This window comes from Mobula birostris, chromosome 1 (assembly GCF_030028105.1).
Source record: "Mobula birostris isolate sMobBir1 chromosome 1, sMobBir1.hap1, whole genome shotgun sequence".
In the NCBI taxonomy this organism is placed as follows: Eukaryota; Metazoa; Chordata; class Chondrichthyes; order Myliobatiformes; family Myliobatidae; genus Mobula; species Mobula birostris.
This window is the reverse complement of record NC_092370.1, coordinates 119,895,284-119,913,369: the sequence shown is the minus strand read 5'-3', so window position 1 is coordinate 119,913,369 and position 18,086 is coordinate 119,895,284. Positions and strand designations below refer to the sequence as shown.

Here is an 18,086-nt window from a genome sequence, read left to right as displayed (position 1 = left end):
TGGGAGTGGGACAAACAGTCCATGAGCAGTGTGGGTGGGATACTTCATGATGTTACTGGGTACCTTTCTGTGTACTTACGCCCTTGATGGCAGTAGGCTGGTGCCTGTGATGTGTTGGGCAGTTTTGATGACCTAACGTAGGGCATTCCCATCCACTGCGGTGCTGTTTCTGTACCATGCACTGATGCAGTTCATTAGGATGCTCTCTATGCGCTTCTGTAGAATGACTTGAGTGTAGATGTGCACAGTCCAGCTCTCTTCAGCCTCCTCTGAAAGCAGAGGCGTTGGTGAGCTTTCCTGATTGTGTGAGACGTATACTGGGACCATGAGAGGTTGTGCAGGATGTGCACTCTCCAGTTTCAAACTAAATGTAGTTTCCACTGCTGTGCTGTCAATGTACTGTATATAGGGATGCGAGTTCTCCTGAAGTCGATAACCATCTCCTTTGTCTTACTGGCATTGCTGTTGTTTCTTTCCGCGTCGTCTAGTTGTGTCATTTCTTTAGCACTTTTGTCTGTCTTTTATGAGGCCGGGTTGCTAGCTTGACGTTCGACCCGATACGTATGGAAAATGTGCAAGGATTCGAACCTGGGACCACTTGCCTCAAAGTCCATTGGGGATGCCAGTTGTTTCTTGTTGACATTGAGGAAAGCGTCAGGTTGCTGGTGATGAGTCCCACTGCTGTTATGTCAGTGGCGAACTTGTCAATGTGTTCTCTCGGGTGTTTAGCTGTGCAGTCACTTGTGCACAGAGTGTACAGCAATGGGCTGAGCACACAGTTCTGGATGGCGTCTGTGTTGAGGATGATGGGGAGAGAGGAGTGGTAATACATCCTGACTACTTGGGTCTGTTGGTTAGGAAATCCAACATCCGGTTGCACAGCGATGTATTCAGACTGAGGAATAAGAGTTTGTTCACCAAGGTCTGTGGGACTTGCCGAACTGAAGTTCAGACACTGCATTCAAACGTAAGTGCCCTTGTTTGCCGGGTGTGTTAAGGCCAGGTGCTTGACAGACGCTAAGGCATTTCATAGAGAGGTTCTATCGGTAAGCACATTGATGAATGTCCAGTGTGGCAGGAATATAGTTTTTGAGATGTGCCATTACCAGCTGTTCAAAGCATTTAATGATGATTGGCATCAGTGCCATCGAGCAATAGTCATTTCATTCTGAGGGCGTAGAGTTCTTTGGTACAGGGGTGATGGTGGCTGATTTGAGGCACGAGGGGACAGCAGCCTGGGTGAGTAAACTGTTGACGGTGTCGGTAAGCTGATGCGCTCCGTCCCTGAGTACTCGGCTCGGGATGTTGTCTGGCCCAGACACCGTATGGGAGAAGACTTTCTTCAGCCCTTCTCACAACTGCTGCTGTCACAGACCGGCTGCTCATCTGGGAGGGGGGGTAACTTCAGTGGCCGGCGTTGTGCTGCATGTCTTGAGGTGTACATAAAAGTTGTTTAAAATGTCTGCAAGGGAGGCACCACAGGTACAGTCAATGCTGTTTTCCCTTGTATGGTCAGTAACGCCCTTGATACCCAGCCTTGTACGCTGGGGGTCATTACTAGAAAGGTGTTCCTGATCTTTTCGTTGAGCATAGGCAGACTTCGCCCTCCCCTTGAGGCCTCAGGTGAGGTTTCTCTTTGCTGTTCTGTCATAGGACGCGAAGACAGTGTCCCAAGCATTTAATGGGTCGTGCACCTCAATGTTCAGTCAGGGCTTCTGTTTCAGCCGTGGGATGACTGTTCTTGAGGTACCAAAGTCATCCACCCACCTACTGATGTAGCCAGTGACAGATGAGACATATTCCTCGAGCTCTGTGTCTTCTCTGTTTGTGTTGGCCTTCTTGAACATCTGCCAGTTAACAATCAAAACATTCCTGAAGCATAGAGATTGCCTGATTAGGCTATACAGTGACGTGTCTCTTGACTGGTTTCTCCATTTTCAGCAGCAGTCAGTATCTGGCTGAGTGGTGTCCACCCAACCATTGAGCACATCTGCATGAAAGGCTGTCACAGGAAGGCAGCATTCATTATCAGGAACCCCCAGCACCCAGATTATGCCCTCTTCTCACTGCTACCATCAGGAAGAAGATACAAGAGTCTCAGGACTCACACCACCGGGTTCAAGAACAGTTATTACCCCTCAACCATCAGGCTCTTGAGCCAAAGGGGATAAATTCACTCATCTTCACTTGCCCCATCATTGAGATGTCTTCATCTCATGTTCTTAGTGCTTATTTATTTATTATTATTTCTTCTTTTTGCATTTGCACAGTTTGTTTTCTTCTGTACTTTGGTTGAATGCCTTAGTTTGACAGTCTTTCATTGATTCTGTTATGGCTATTATCCTATAGATATATTGAGTATGTCCACAAGAATATTATTCTCAGGGTTTTATATGGTGACATACACAGTGGGCCCTCCATATCCGCAGATCGAAAATATTCCAAAAAAAATTCCAGAAGGTTCCAAAAAGCAAAACTTGAATTTGCCACGCGCCGAGCACTACACTGAATCCACGCAAATGAAGTGATGTGTAGGCATACCCTGCTGTAGCCTCCTGCCATTTCACAGATCCTCAGTCTCTCTCCAGCACTCGTTGTTTGAGCATTGGTTCGCCTCGCTACTTGTGTTGTGAGCAAAAGGAAGGAGTTTAAGGCTAGTAAGGGATGGCTGGCTGGCTGGCTATGTAAAGCGCTACAGCCTCAAGAACTTGAAGATCACGGGAGAATCAGCATCAGCAGCACCAGCGTTCCCAGAAGAGCTACAACAGTTGCGCCTGTACTGAACATGTACAGACTTTTTTCTTGTCATTATTCCTGAAACAATACAGTATAACAACTATTTACATAGCATTTACATTGTATTAGGTATTATAAGTTATCTAGAGATGACTTAAAGTAGACGGGAGGATGTGCGTAGGTTATATGCAAATACTACACCATTTTATGTAAGGGACTTGAGCATCCGCAGAATTTGGTATGTGCGGGGGTCCTGGAACCAATCCTCCCCGGATACCGAGGGATGACTGTATGTACTTAGATAATATAATTTACTTTGAACTTTTAACATTATGGCGGCGTGATCAGAGAGGCTAAGATGAAGGTGTGGGATGGCTTTGTAAGTCCGTTGTTCTGAGGGCAGCATGCGTTGGGGGTGAGATTTTAACCGTACAGGAAGGACCTTACACAGGAAGATTAAGAGCTACTCGAGAATGAACACCTGAATAAGGCTGATATTACCCCTAAGCATTTTTGATCCATCGGATGGACCGCACGGCATCTTCGGGCAAGACGAGGGGAGGTGATGTCTGCCTACTGATCAACACTGCGTGGTGCTCGGACACAGTGGCACTGACAAGCTCCTGCAGCCCGGACCTGGAACACCTGTTGGTGAAGTGTCGTCCCTACTATCTGCCATGGGAATTCACCTTGGTCATACTGACAGCGGTCTACATTCCCCCCCAGGTGGACGTGGAGTGTGCTTTGAACATACTGTATGCCAACATCAGTGAACTTGAGACCAGGTATCCGGAGGTTTTGCTCATTACAGCCGGGGACTTTAACCAGGCCAACCTCAGAAAGGCGCTGCCAAAGTTATACCAACATGTCTCCTGCCCCACTAGAGGCCCGAATATACTTGACCACTGCTACACAGCAGTCAAGGATGCCTACCATTCCGTCCCACGACTTCACTTCGGAAAATCGGACCATCAGGTTGTACTCCTCCTCCCGGCTTACAAACAGAAACTGAAGCGGAAGGTCACGGTGTCAAAAGTAGTGTCGTGTTGGACGGAGGAAGCGGATGAGGTCCTCCGTGACTGCTTTGAATCGGTGGACTGGTTAGTATTCAAGGACTCGGCAGCTAACCTCGATGAGTATGCCTCAGCTGTCACGGACTTTATTTGGAAATGCACGGAGGACTGTATGTCTCGCAAGACAATCAGGGTATTCCCTAACTGGAAGCCTTGGATGAATTATGAGGTCAAGTCCCTTTTGAAGGCTAGAGCTGCGGCTTTTAGGTCTGGGGATGCCAGTCGCTACACGGAATCCAGGCGTAGACTCCGGAAAGCCATTAAGGGTGCCAAGAGGCAATATCGAGCCAAGTTGGAAGCTCAGGCTAAGCAGAGGGATGCCAGTAGACTATAGCAGGGTCTAAATGAGATCAGTCGGTGCAAAGGCTGGGAATATCAATAACTGTGGCGCTTCTCTTCCTGACGATCTTAACGTATTCTATGCAAGATTCTAACAGAATAGGAGTGTCCCGCTCCCTCCAGATGAATTGGACCTGGTGGCATCGAGATTCATCGTCACCGAGCAGGACGTTAGAAGGGCCTTCCTGAAGATAAATCCAAGGAAGGCGACGGGCCCAGATGGCGTCCCGGGATGGGTTCTCCGGGCCTGTGCAAGCGAGCTAGCTGGAGTGTTTGCTGATATCCTCAACTGCTCCTTGCTTCAGTCTAAGATCCCCTCATGTTTTAAGAAGGCAACGATAATCCCAGTGCCGAAGAAGAGCAAGGTGACATGCCTGAATGACTATCGACCTGTGGCTCTTACATCAATTGCTATGAAGTGCTTCGAGCGATTGGTTATGGCACACATCACAGCCTACCGGTCAACCTCGACGCTTTGCAATTCGCCTACCGGAGCAACAGGTCAACGGCAGATGCCATCTCCCTGGCCCTACATTCCTCCTTAGAACACCTGGAGAATAAAGATGCATACGTAAGGCTCCTTTTCATTGACTACAGCTCTGCCTTTAATACCATCATTCCAAATAAACTGATTCCTAAGCTCCGGAACCTGGGCCTTAGCACTCAGATCTGCAGCTGGATCGTCAACTTCCTCACAGACAGGACGCAGGCTGTAAAAAATAGGGGACAAGCTCTCCTCTACAATCACTCTGAGCACTGGTGCCCCACAAGACTGTGTACTCAGCCCCCTGCTGTACTCACTGTACACCCATGATTGTGTAGCCAAGTTTCCATCAAACTCAATATATGTTTGCCGATGACACAACAATCGTAGGCCGTATCTCGGGTAATGATGAGTTTGAGTACAGAGAGGAAATTAAGAACCTGGTGGCATGGTGCGAAGACAATAACCTATCCCTCAACGTCAGCAAGAAGAAGGAATTGGTTGTTGACTTCAGAAGGAGTAGCAGACCGCACGACCCAATTTATGTCGGTGGTGCGCAAGCGGAACAGGTCAAAAGCTTTAAGTTCCTCGAGGTCAATATCACAAATGACCTGACTTGGTCCAACCAAGCAGAGTCCTCTGCCAAGAAGGCCCACCAGCGCCTTTACTTCCTGAGAAAACTAAAGAAATTTGGCCTGTCCCCTAAAACCCTCACTAATTTTTATAGATGCACCATAGAACGCATTCTTCTCGGGTGCATCACAAACCTGGTATGGAAGTTGTCCTGTCCAAGACTGGAAGAAGCTGCAGAAGATCATGAACACGGTGCAGCACATCACACAAACCAATCTTCCGTCCTTGGACTCACTTTACACCGCGCGCTGTCGGAGCAGTGCTGCCAGGATAATCAAGGACACGACCCACCCAACCAACACACTTTTCGTCCCTTTTCCCTCCAGGAGAAGGCTCAGGAGCTCGAAGACTCATATGGCCAGATCTGGGAACAGCTTCTTTCCAACTGTGATAAGACTGCTGAGCGGATCCTAACCTGGATCTGGGCTGTACCCTCCAAATATCCGGACCTGCATCTCATTTTTTTTGCACTCCCTTACTTTCCATTTTTCTATTTTCTATTTATGATTTATAATTTAAATTTTTAATACTTACTATCGATTTGTAATCCAGGGAGCGGGAAGCGCAGAATCAAATACCGCTATGATGATTGTACGCTCTAGTACCGATTGTTTGGCGACAATAACGTATAAAGGAACCTCCACGAAATAGCAACAGGGAACCCACGTGTTTTTTTGTTTTGAGCACGCCCCGTTCGGTTTCGTCACCGATCAAATGTTTACAGAACTTTGTTGCGGGGTGAGCAAGCCGCTGATTGGCTCGCGCTTTGGAAGCCGACACTGATTCGCTGGAGTATTCACCAATAAAGGACCTCGATTTGCCTTTTGCCCTCCGATAGATTTAAAAACGGAATCCCTCCGCGCTAAAGAGTATACGTAATTATGTTTTTTTCTAACCCATGGAAAAACCTGCACATTCATCAGATTTATTCAATTGGTTGAGGGCTTTGCTTGTTCTGTGTGGAGTAGCGGGTTATAAGCGGAGATAAATGAGGTCTACTTTCCCCGGCGGAAGGAGAGGTCATGAGTGCAGCGGTGAGAGGAGCGCGGGAAAGTTCTGGCGCTAGAGAAGTCAGCGGTTGGACGGGAGGTCGCTGACTAGCGTTTGGCAGGCGCCGCATCTCCACCATGGTGATACTGAGGAGCGGCGCGTCTCTTTGCCTCGACTCCAGCTCGGAATTCATCGCTTTGTCGGACGGTGAAAGCTCGTCTTTCGACCAAAGAACGCGGCACTCATCGGTGAGCGGACAGCCTAGTGGCGGTGGCACACGGGAAGGCGAACTTCTCGGGGGTGGGGGAGGTCGCTGACCGCAGGCTCAGACCACCACGGGCTTGAGTGGCTGTCACCGGGCACCGGCCGATTTCCCCCCCTCTCCCTCCCCTGGAAGGTTGGGATCTGAGGCTCTACTGTTTTTTTTCTTCCCCGCCCCCTACCGAGGCTCTCTGGGCGGAAAGAAGGGATGGCGTTGTTATCAGTGGACTGACGCGCGCCTTTTCGGGAGAGGGGGTGGGGCTGTTTTGAGGACCGAGCTTCCGGCCGTTCTGTTTTCGGCTTATTTTCACTGAGAAGAGGTCGCGCGTTCCTCCCTCCTTCCCTGTTCTTCAGGCCTCCCTGATACTGTCCGCGGCTTCGGAATTAACCAGTCACATGGGCGCAGGGTGCGCTCAGTGCTCACCACTTGAAGTCCTTCACTGTCCGCTCCTGCCGCTTTTCGCTCATATCCACTCATGGTCACTTCTGACACCCTACCCTTCCTTTGCTGCGTTAAATTGGATGATTAATGTAGTTTTACGCACTGCCCAGCCATCTATGAAAGGAGCCGTTTCCCAGCATTCGTAGCTGCAATGAAAGTCCTCTATCTCCACCACAGCGCCTTTCGAATCGCCGTTGCCTTAATAACGCTATCCACATTGAACGGTTGTCAAAGCTGGGACTGAACACTTAAACTTGCAAGTGCATCAATAGTCATTACTTGCCACTCAATAAAAAATATGCTTATTCATTATTTTATGTCTAAATGGTCAAGTGTGAAATGAGGAAAAACTTGGACTGGAATATATTTCAAAGTTGCTGGTGAACACAGCAGGCCAGGCAGCATCTGTAGGAAGAGGTGCAGTCGACGTTTCAGGCCGAGACCCTTCTCTTACTCACTCTTCCTTCAGTTAGTCCTGACGAAGGGTCTCGGCCTGAAACGTCGACTGCACCTCTTCCTACAGATGCTGCCTGGCCTGCTGCGTTCACTAGCAACTTTGATGTGTGTTGCTTGAACTTCCAGCATCTGCAGAATTCCTGTTGTTTACTGGAATATGTTTGATGAGTTAATGTGAGGAAGCAGTTTGTTGTAGCATTCAAAAGGAAACTGTAAAATTAAAGACAAAGTAGAGGTGGAAACCTGTTAATCTAAAGTCTGGGTTGATTTAATGAGCCGAATGGTCTCTATGTTGTAGCCATTATGTGAGTTTCTAAATTCAGTGGATTTTCATTTTCTCATAAGTGACTCTAATGTTGGTGTTGCCTGTTATTTCAATTCTCCATCCCAGTCCCATGTTGACCATAAACTATGATGTTCAGATATTGCATAATTTGAGCATGAGAAACTATATAATTTTCTGACAAGGCTTCAGTACTCGGTGTAGTATTCTGTATTTTAAATTTTCTATTGAAGTTACAAAATTGATCTGGGATATTTGGGTAGAATAAGATAACTTGAATTTTACCTTGTACTGAAATTGTCCTGGTGCAGACTAAATGAACTAGCCATTAATCTAATTCTCGGGTTTACGACTTTGCCAAGTCAATGCCTTTCACTACTTGTACCTTCGCTTATCCAAATGATAATGCAGCTTGGAAAATTACCTGTTTGTAGATTGGCATGGTTATCTGAAAATATTGCAATCTTTTTTTCTGTCACATTTGAGACATACTTGGCAGACTGTTCCTCGGGGTTATAAAGGCCTTCCTGAATCCATTTTGAAAATGTGACATGCTGAGTAATTTCAAAACAAGATAAAGTTGTTTTTTTGTTATGACTATGTTGACAGCCAGTTCTGAACAGTCTGAATTCTTGGTTTCCTACATTGATTACAACTAGATAAACAAATTAATTGGTATAATCATTTTTTATATTATAATTACAATTGCACAACAATTTTTGAAGTGTTGCTTCCTCAGACTTTTTGTTTATGGTAGACTGCTTGAAGCTGAACACAAATATATTTTCAGACTACTTGTAGCGAGTAGGAAGTTGGTTGGTTGGGAAGTTTTTAAAATCCAACAAAAGGCAACTAAAAAAAACTATAAAAGCAGCACACACAAAATGCTGGAGGAACTCAGTAGGCCAGGCAGCATCTATGGAAAAAAGTACTGTCAATGAGTATCAGGGAGTAGGAGTGAGTGCCATTGCTATTTCAAAGGAAAAAATCCTAGGCAAAGTCAAAGGTCTTAATGTGGATAAGTCACCTGGCCCAGATGGACTGCATCCCAGAGTCCTGAGAGAGGTTGCTGAAGTGATAACGGATGCATTGGTCATGATCTTTCAAGAATCACTTGATTCTGGCATGATCCCAGATGACTAGAAGATTGCAAATGTCACCCTACTCTTTAAGAAGGAAGGAAGGCAAAATAAAGGAAATTATAGGCCAGTCAGCATAACCTCAGTGGTTGGGAAAGTGTTGGTGTCTGTTATCAAGGATGAGGTTTGGAGGTACTTGGAGACTAATGATAAAATAAGTGAAAATCAGTATGGTTTCTGTGAAGGGAAATCTTGCCTGACAAATCTGTTAGAGTTCTTCAGGAAGTAACAAGCAGGGTGGACAAAGGAGAGGCAGTGGATGTCATTTATCTGGGTTTTTAGAAGGCGTTTGATAAGGTGCCACTCATGAGGCTGCTTAACTAGATAAATTCCTGGGGCATTTCAGGAAAGATCCTGGCAGAGATAGAGGAATAGCTGACAGGCAGGAGGCAGCGAGTGGGAATGAAGGGAGCCTTTTCTGGTTGGCTGCCAGGGACTAGTGGTGTTCCTCAGGGGTCAGTATTGGGACTGCTACTTTTCACATTGCTGGTGATTTGGATAATGGAATTGATGGCTTTGTGGCAAAGTTTGTGGATGATACAAAGATAGGTGGGAGGTAGCTAGTGCCAAGGAAGCAATGCGATTGCAGCAAGACTTAGACAAATTGAAGAATGGGGAAAAAAAAAAAGTGGCAGATGGAATACAGTGTTGGGAAATGTATGATAATGCATTTTGGTATAAGAAACAGTAGTGTGGACTATTATCTAAACAGGGAGAAGTTTCAAACATCAGAGATGCAGAGCGACTTGGGAGCCCTCATGTAAGTCTCCAGAAGGTTAAATTACAGGTTGAGTCCGGTAAATGTTGGTATTTATTTCAAAGGGAATAGAATGTAAAACCAAAGAGATGATGCTGAGCCTTTAAGACACTAGTCAGGCTGCACAGAGTATTATCAACAGTTTTGGGCCCCATATCTCAGAAAGAATGTGTTGTCACTGGAGAGAATCCAGAGGAGCTTCATGAGAATGATTCTGAGAGTGAAGGGGTTAACTTAGGAGCATTTGGCCCTGTACTTATTGGAATTTATAATAATGTGGGATGATCCCATTGAAACTTATTGAACGTTGAAAGGACTAGATGAGGTGGATGTGGAGAGGATGTTTCCTCTGGTGGGGGTCTCTAGAACTAGAGAGCACAACCTCAAAACTGACGGCAACCTTTTGGAACAGAGGAAAGGAGCTTTTTTTCTGCCTGAGAGTGGTGAATCTGTGGAATGCTCTGCCACAGACTGTGGTGGAGGCCAAGTCCATGCATAAGTGACAGTTGATAGTTTCCTGATCCGTCAGGGCATCAAAGGATATGGCGAGAAAGCAGGTGTGTGCGGTTGAGTGGGATCCAGGATCAGCCATGATGGAATAGCAGAGCAGACTCATTGGGCCTAGTAGCCTAATCCTGCTCCTATGTCTTATGGTATCACGTAGGAATTTGGAGAAACAAGAAATCAACTTTTATTTAATATAATGCATTTAATTTCATAATGGTGCTGATGCTTTGCAATAGTTCAACTAAGCTAAAAACGTTTTGTTGATGATTCTTGTTTGTGCTCTGTCTGAGGCTTCTTGCTTAAGTGTCCAATGGTATTCAGCCAGCATTGATAGATTCCGGTGTCCTGATACGGCTTCTCCATTACCTCAATGTCCTGGCAAAACCTTGTACCATGCTCATCGTTGACAGCTCCAGATCTTCAGGGAAGAAGTCCAACTGGGAATGCAGAAAATGAATCTTTAGTGTAGTGCAAAACACTTCATGGTTTTGTATGCTTGAGCCATGTTGTTAACCAGATGCATGTAGTTTGGAGCTCTGTTGTCAAGAAAATTTTCAACAACATCCTTGAATGCCTGTCATTGACCTGTGTGATTTGTGGACCAACAAAAATACCTTCCTTAATCTTGGCATCAGTTATTCTGGGAAACGCCGGTCTCAAATATTGAAATTCTTCATGGAAGTGTATAGCTTTTCTAAAACCATGCAGCATCTACCCTGCCTAAACATGGCCAGGCATGCCTGGACAAGATGGAAAGCTTTTTAGCTTAAGTTGTGGGCAATATTTTAATTGACTCGAATTATGAACTGACATAACAAATACAGGCAGTTTTGTTTTAAATGTGCGTGATGGGGAACTTCGTGGTGATTTTCATGATCAGCAGCCCAAAATCTGTAAGATACACCCAAGAGTACTCAGAAGCAAAATTTTTGTTTTCCAGTGTTATCAGGTATCTACTCGGCAGCCTTGGATGGTAAACTTGCTCAGAGCAAAGAAATGTCTGTGGAGCACAGACACTCACGATTTGTTTGCTCTTCCAAGATCAGCACTGGTCACATCTTTTTTTTAAAAAATCATCTTTTCTGAGGACTCTTGACCTTTATTTTAGTGGAAATTTTAAAGTCCACTCAAAAAGAAGCAAATACAGATGTCTCTGAGTCACAAAAATAGCTATTTTCTGTTGCATTACCTATTCTAAAATTAACTTGCCATAGAGCCAATATATTGGCAATCCATTCTTTATTCATTTCATTGGCAGCGGACTAAAACTCAAAAGTTAGAGTTGATGCTCACTTCCCACATTTGAATTGTTGAATAAAATGTGGTCTGAACTATGTCTGTCTTCATATTAGAAAAATGGCTATAGTTTTCTTATTGCAAGAAGTGTCGTAGGAAAGGCAGATGAGCTCAGGGTGTGGACTGACATATGGAATTGTGATATTGTAGTCATCAGTGAGACTTGGTTGCAGGAGGGGCAGGACTGGCAGCTTAATATTCTGGGTTCCGCTATTTTAGATGTGACAAGGAGGGATTAAAAGAAGAGGAGTGGCGTTACCAGTCAGGGAAAATGTCATTGCAGTGCTCAGTCAGGGCAGACTGGAGAATCTGTCCAGTGTGACATTATGGGTAGAATGAGGAATAAGAAATCTATAACCACATTAATGGGGTTGTGTCAGGGGCACTGAACTCAAATCAGCCCATCTCCAGAGTCACCAAAATCCCTGAAGGCGCACTACTCTTCCAGGCCGCATCCTTTGGATATCAAAAAGTGGCCGGTCATGAGCCCCTGAGAGTTGGTCTCATTCCTGCAAAGAACAGAACTCCTAGTGTAACTCCTGGTCAGGGTCTTCAAAAGAACTTTAACAAGGAAAAAAAAGAGATATCAAAGATAGAAATAGAGCTGTTTCCGAAGATGCAAACACAGGAGTTGCTGTTTAGTGCCATCTTGACTTTGCTTCACCCTCCTGCCTATGGGAAAAAGATAGGTCTGATCTGTGGGTTGAGGTTTTTGATTTTTGGTATCAGAAAAGATTTGGCAAGTGTGGATTGGGACAGACTATTTTCTGGCAAAGGTATACTTGGCAAGTGTGAGGCCTTCAAAAGTGAAATTTTGAGAGTACAAGTCTTTTATGTGCCTGTCACAATAAAAGGTAAAGATAACGGGTTTTGGGAACCTTTGTTTTCAAGTGATATTGAGGCCCGGGTTAAGGGAAAAAAGGAGGTGCATAACTTACAGGCAGGTAGGAACAAATGAGGTACTTATGGAGTATAAGAAATGCAAGAGACCACTTAAATCAGGCATGTGGTTGCCTTGATAATCAAGGTGAAGAGGAATCAGTCTTGAGGGATTCTACAGAAATGTTAAGAGCAAAAGAGTTGCAAGGGACAAAATTGGTCCCTTTGGAAGATCAGAATGGTAATCAATGTGTGGAGACAAAAGAGATGGAGGAGAACTTCACTAAGTTTCTTTGCAGAGTCCATAGAAGTGAGACAAAGCAGCATGGACTTCATGGACCCTATACAGATTACCGAGGAGGAGGTGTTTGCTGTCTTGAGGCAAGTTAGGGTGGATAAATCCCCAGGGCCTGACAAGTATTCCCTCATTATCTGTGGGAGGGAGGCAAGTTCAGAAATTGCCAGGCCCTAGCAGAGATATTTAAATTCACCTTAGCGACAGTGAGGTATTGGAGGATTGCTAATGTTGTTCAGCTGTTTAAGAAAGGCTCTTAAAAATAAAGCAGGAAATAATAGATTGGTGAGCCTGACATCAGTAGTGGGAAAGTTATTGGTTTGTAATCTAAGGGACTGGATATATGAGTATTTGGACAGACATGGACTGATAAGGGATAGTCAGCATGGCTTTGCGCATGGTGCGTAGTGTCTAACCAATCTTATGGAGTTTTTTTGAGGAATTTACCAGGGAAGTTGATGTAGGCAAGTCAGTGGATGTTGTCTATGTGGACTTTAGCAAGGAATATGACAAGGTCCTGAATGGCAGGTTGGTCAAGAAGGTTCAGTTGCTTGGCATTTAAGTTGAGGTAATAAATTGGATTTGTGGGAGGAGCCAGAGAGTAGTGGTAGAGGGTTGCCTCTCTTACTGGAGGCCTGTGACTAGTGTTGTGCCACAGTGATCAGTGCTGGGTCTGTTTATCATCTACTGTATATCACTGATAGTGTGGTTAACTGGATCAGCAAATTTGCAGATGACAGCAAAATTGAGGGTGGACAACGAGGAAGACTCAGCTTGCAGCGGGATCTGTACCAGCTGGAAAGATAGGCTGAAAGGATGCAGACAAGTGCGAGGTGTTGCACTTCGGTAGGACCAATGAGTATAGGTCTTTCTTAGTGAACGGTAGGTCACTCAGGAGTGCAGTAGGACAAAGGGATCGGGAAATACAGGTCCACAATCCTTTCAAAGTGGTGGCACAAGCTGATAGGGTCATAAAAAAGGCTTTTGGCACATTGGCATTCAATGTATTGAGTACAGGAGATGTGATGTTGACGTTGTATAAGATGTTGAGGCCTAATTTGGAGTGTCGTGTGCAGTCTTGGTCACCAAGTTGTAAATCAGGTTGAAAGAGTACAGAGGAAATTTATAAGGATGTTGCTGGGACTGATGATCTGAGTTATAGGGAAAGTTTGAATAAGTTAGGACTTCATTCCTTAGAATGCAGAAGATCCAAGGGGAGACTTCATATACCACTATCAAATAATGTGGTATATATAAGGTAAATGCATGCAGGCTTTTTCCACTGAGTTTGGGTGGGACTATAGCTAGAGCTGATGGATTAAGGGTCAAAGGTGAAAAAGCTTAAGGGGCTCATGAGGGGAAACTTCACTCAGAGGGTCATGAGTGAGGAATGAGCTGCCGGAAGAAGTGGTGCAAGTGAGCTTGATTTCAACATTTTAAAGAAGTTTGGATAGGTACATGGATGACAGGAATATGGAGGGCTCTGGTCCCTGTGCAGGTCAATGAGGGTGGAGTAGGCAGTTTAAATGGCTTGGCACAGACTAGATGGGCCAAATATCCTGTTTCTATGCTGTATTTTTCTATGACTACGACATAAGACATGGAGCAGAATTAGGCCATTTAGCTCATGGAGTCTGCTCCACCATTCGGCCATGGCTGATTTATTTGCCCTCTCAATCCTGTTTTCCTTCCTTCTCCCCATAACCTTTGAGATCCTTATTAATCAAGATCCCAGTGACTTGGTATCTACAGCTATCTGTGGCAATGAACTCCACAGTTTGCACCCTCTGGCTGAAGAAGTCCCTCATCTCTGTTCTAAAGGGTTGTCTTTCTGCTCTGAGGTTGTATCTTCCAGTCCTAGACTCTCCTGCTGTTGGAAACATCCTCACCATGTTCACTCTCGGCCTTTAATATATTATAGGTTTCAATCAGAATCTCCTGTTATTCTTTTGAACTCCATTGAATACAGGCCATGAAAGGCTCCTCATATGTTAACTATTTGTTCCTGGGACCAGTTGTACTTGTAAAGTGAGGGGGATTTGGCATACAACTCTCTGCAGATAGATTCAAACTACCGCAGTTCTTGAGCTTCCCTCATTAATTCCAGTTTGGTCCAGAATCTCTACTTCATCTGTGAAATGGCTTCCTGGAGATATATTTGCACATCTTGTAGCTTTCTTGGTCTCCAGACTTAAAAGCATCTGATCAGACCCTCAACAAATTTCTGATCTCATGGTTCATTCAGGACTTCTGATTGGGGAAGACTAGATGATTTACTAGGGACACAATGATCTCTAGCTGTTTTGATAAAGTCCATTACATCTGAGGTGTATTCATACAGATCTCTTGAGTGCTTGAATGCGCCATGTCCACTGACCAAAGCAATCCTGTCATCGTTCCTCTACCTCTAACAACCACCTTCAGTTCTGCTCATCTCTGGAGTCTTGCTTTTTAGGCTCTGCCTGTATGCAGGTAGGAGGAGGAAGGCTGTGTGATCCAATTTACCAAAATGTGGTCTGGGCAAGGAATGGTAGTCGTTTCTTATCTTAGTGTGGCAGTGTTGTATTATGTTGAGACCTCTGGTACTACAGCTTATATGCTGGTGATTTTTTTTTCTTCAAACAGGCCTGGTTGAAGTCTCCAACTATAATTTGAAATGCGTCAGGATGGGCTGTTTCTTGTCTGCAGACAACATTACACAGTGTAGTGAGTGCAGTTTGGTCCATTCTGAAAATCGTAAATGCTTCTGGTCCAACTGCTGCGTCAGGCATATTGGAAGATAACAAAGACCCAATACAGCAAACAATTGAGATATTTCTCATCTGCCTCTGATTCAGCGATCTTGCCCTCAGGTCATCAATTTTATCCTCTAGCGACTGCACATTCGCTAACAAGTTGCTGGGTAGAGGAGGCCTCATCCCCTTGTGTTTCAGCCTGGCTTGGCCTCCCCCTCTCCTGCCAAGCTTTTGGTCATGGTCTGCGATCTTTAGTCGACCGTGAGATTTGAGGATCATTGTTGTGATTTAGAAGTTCATTGTAACGAGGAAATTTGTATGCCACAGATTGCAGTGAGAGTAATTCAAAAGTATTTTTAAGAGGAAATATGGAACAATTTTCTGCAGCCCACAGAAAGTCGGCGATGATCACTGATACCATCTTGCCCCAAAGCTGTGTGCTTTGCCCCTTGCTTTACCCACTTTGCACCCATGCCTGTGTGGCTAAGCACACCTTCAATACCGTATTTAATTTTGATGATCACACTACTGTTGTGGGCTGAATCAAAGGTGGAGATAAATCAGCATGTAAGAGGGAGATTGAAAATCTGGCTGAGTGGTGTCCTAATAAGAACCTCTCACTCAATGTCAGCAAGACTAAGAAATGATTGTAGACTTCAGGAGTGGGAAGCCAGAGGCCCATGAGGTGGAGAGGGTTGCCGGGTTTAATTCCTGGGTGTTACTATTTCAGAGGATCTTTCCTGGACCCAGCACATAATTGCAAAGAAAGCACAGCAGCGCCTCTACTTAGGAGTCTGTCGAGATTCAGCATGACATCTAAAACTTTGACAGACTTCTATCAATATGTAGTGGAGAGTGTATTGACTGGCTGAATCATAGCCTGGTATGGCAACACCAATGCCTTTGAATGAAAAGTCCATAAAAGATAGTGGATTCAGCCCAGTGCATCACAGATAAAGCCCTCCCATCTATGAACACATCAATATGAAACACTGTCCTAGGAAAGCAGCATCCATCATCCAAGATCCTCACCACCCAGGCCGTGCTCTTTTCTCACTGCTGCCAATAGATAGAAAGTACAGGAACCTTAGGACTCGCAACACAAGTTTCAAGAACAGTTACTACTCCTGAACCATCTGGCTCTTGAACAAAAGGGGTTAACTACACATTTGCCCATTCATTGAGATGTTCCCAAAGCCAATGATCTTGCTTTAATGACGCTACCTTGTTATTTCATGTTCTCATTATTTAAAGCTATTTGTATTTGTATTTGCATAGTTTGTTGTGTTCTGTACTCTGGTTGATCTTTCATTGATCTTGTTATGGTTGCTATTCTATAGATTTGCTGAGTATGCCTGCAGAGAAATGAATTTCAGGGTTATTTGTGTTTTGTTTTGAACTTTGATTCTCATAAGCCTCCTCTGGTCTCTCTCCAATGTCAGCACATCCTTTCTTAGATATGGGACCCAAAACTGCTCTCAATACTCCAAATTTGGTCTGACCTGTGCTTTGTAAAACCTCATCATTACATCTTGCTTTCAAAATGAATGCTAGCATTGCATTTGCCTTCCTTACTACCGCAAGATAATCTTTAAGGAATCCTACACTAGGACTTCAAAATCCTTTTGCACTTACAATTTATAAATTTGCTCCCCATTTAGAACATGTACTACACCTTTAATCCTGCTTCCAAAGCGCGTGACCATACGCTTTCCTTCACTGTATTCCATCTGCCACTTCTTTGACCATTATCCTAACCTGTCCAAGTCCTTCCGTAGACTTCCTACTTTGTCAACACTACCTGGCTCTCCACCTATCTTTGTATCATCAGCAAACTTAGCCATGAAACCACAAATTCTGTCATCCAGATCATAAACATGAAAAGTAACAGAGCTATCACAGACCCCTGCAAAAGCACCACTAGTCATCGGCAGCCACCCAGAAAAGGCCCCTTTTACTCCCACTCTGCTTCCTGCTTGACAGCCAATCTTGTTTCTATGCAAGTACATTTCCTGAAATACAATGGGCTCTTGTTCAGCAGCTTCGTATGTGGCGCCTTTTAAAAAGTCTTTCTGGAAATCCAATTGAGCAACATCACTGACTCCTTTGTCTATACTACACGACAGCACAGAAAGAGGCCAATCTAGACTGTGCCAAACTATTATTCTGCCGAGTCCCAGCAACCTGCACTTGGACTGTAGCCATACACCTCCCTTCCATGTACTTATCCAAACTTCTCAAATATTGAAATCAAGCCTGGAGCTTAGAAAGATAAAGGGTTATAGGTAAGCCTAGTAACTTCTAAGGTAGGGGCATGTTCGGCACAACTGTGTGGGCTGAGGGGCCTGTATTGTGCTGTAGGTTTTCTGTTTTTCTATCCATCACTTCTGCTGGCAGATTGTTCCACACTCTCACTGCCCTCAGTGAAGAGGTTCCCTTTAACTATTTCACTTTTCACTCTTAACCCACATCCTCCAGTTGTCGTCTTATCCAACCTCAGTGGAAAAACCCTGCTTGGATTTACCATATCTATACCCCTCATGATTTTGCATACCTCCATCAAATCTCATTTGATTCTAAGGGAATAAAGCCCTAACAAATTCAGTTGTTCCCTTTGACTCAAATCTGCAAGTCCTGGCAACATCTTTCTAAATTTTCTCTGCATTCTTATTGATATCCTTCCTGTAGGTAGAAGCCCAGAGCGACACATAATACTCCAACTTGGGCCTCACCACTGTCTTGTATGTATTCAACATAACATCTAAACTCCTATACTTAATA

General features: G+C 44.6%; 1 protein-coding gene across 3 annotated transcripts in view; it reads left to right on the top strand.

The window, feature by feature from the left end:
- Positions 1-6,246: 6,246 nt before the first annotated feature.
- LOC140199342 (ATPase family AAA domain-containing protein 2-like) overlaps positions 6,247-18,086 on the top strand; it is an 80,206-nt gene continuing 68,366 nt past the window's right edge. For 2 of the 3 annotated variants that reach the window (XM_072261230.1, XM_072261219.1), the window contains exon 1: positions 6,258-6,503. In XM_072261230.1, the coding sequence (XP_072117331.1) occupies positions 6,393-6,503 (111 nt within the window). In that variant the 5' untranslated portion in view covers positions 6,258-6,392. Of the gene's footprint in view, positions 6,504-18,086 lie in introns of all 3 variants that reach the window. The other variant, XM_072261240.1, reaches the window with a different exon arrangement.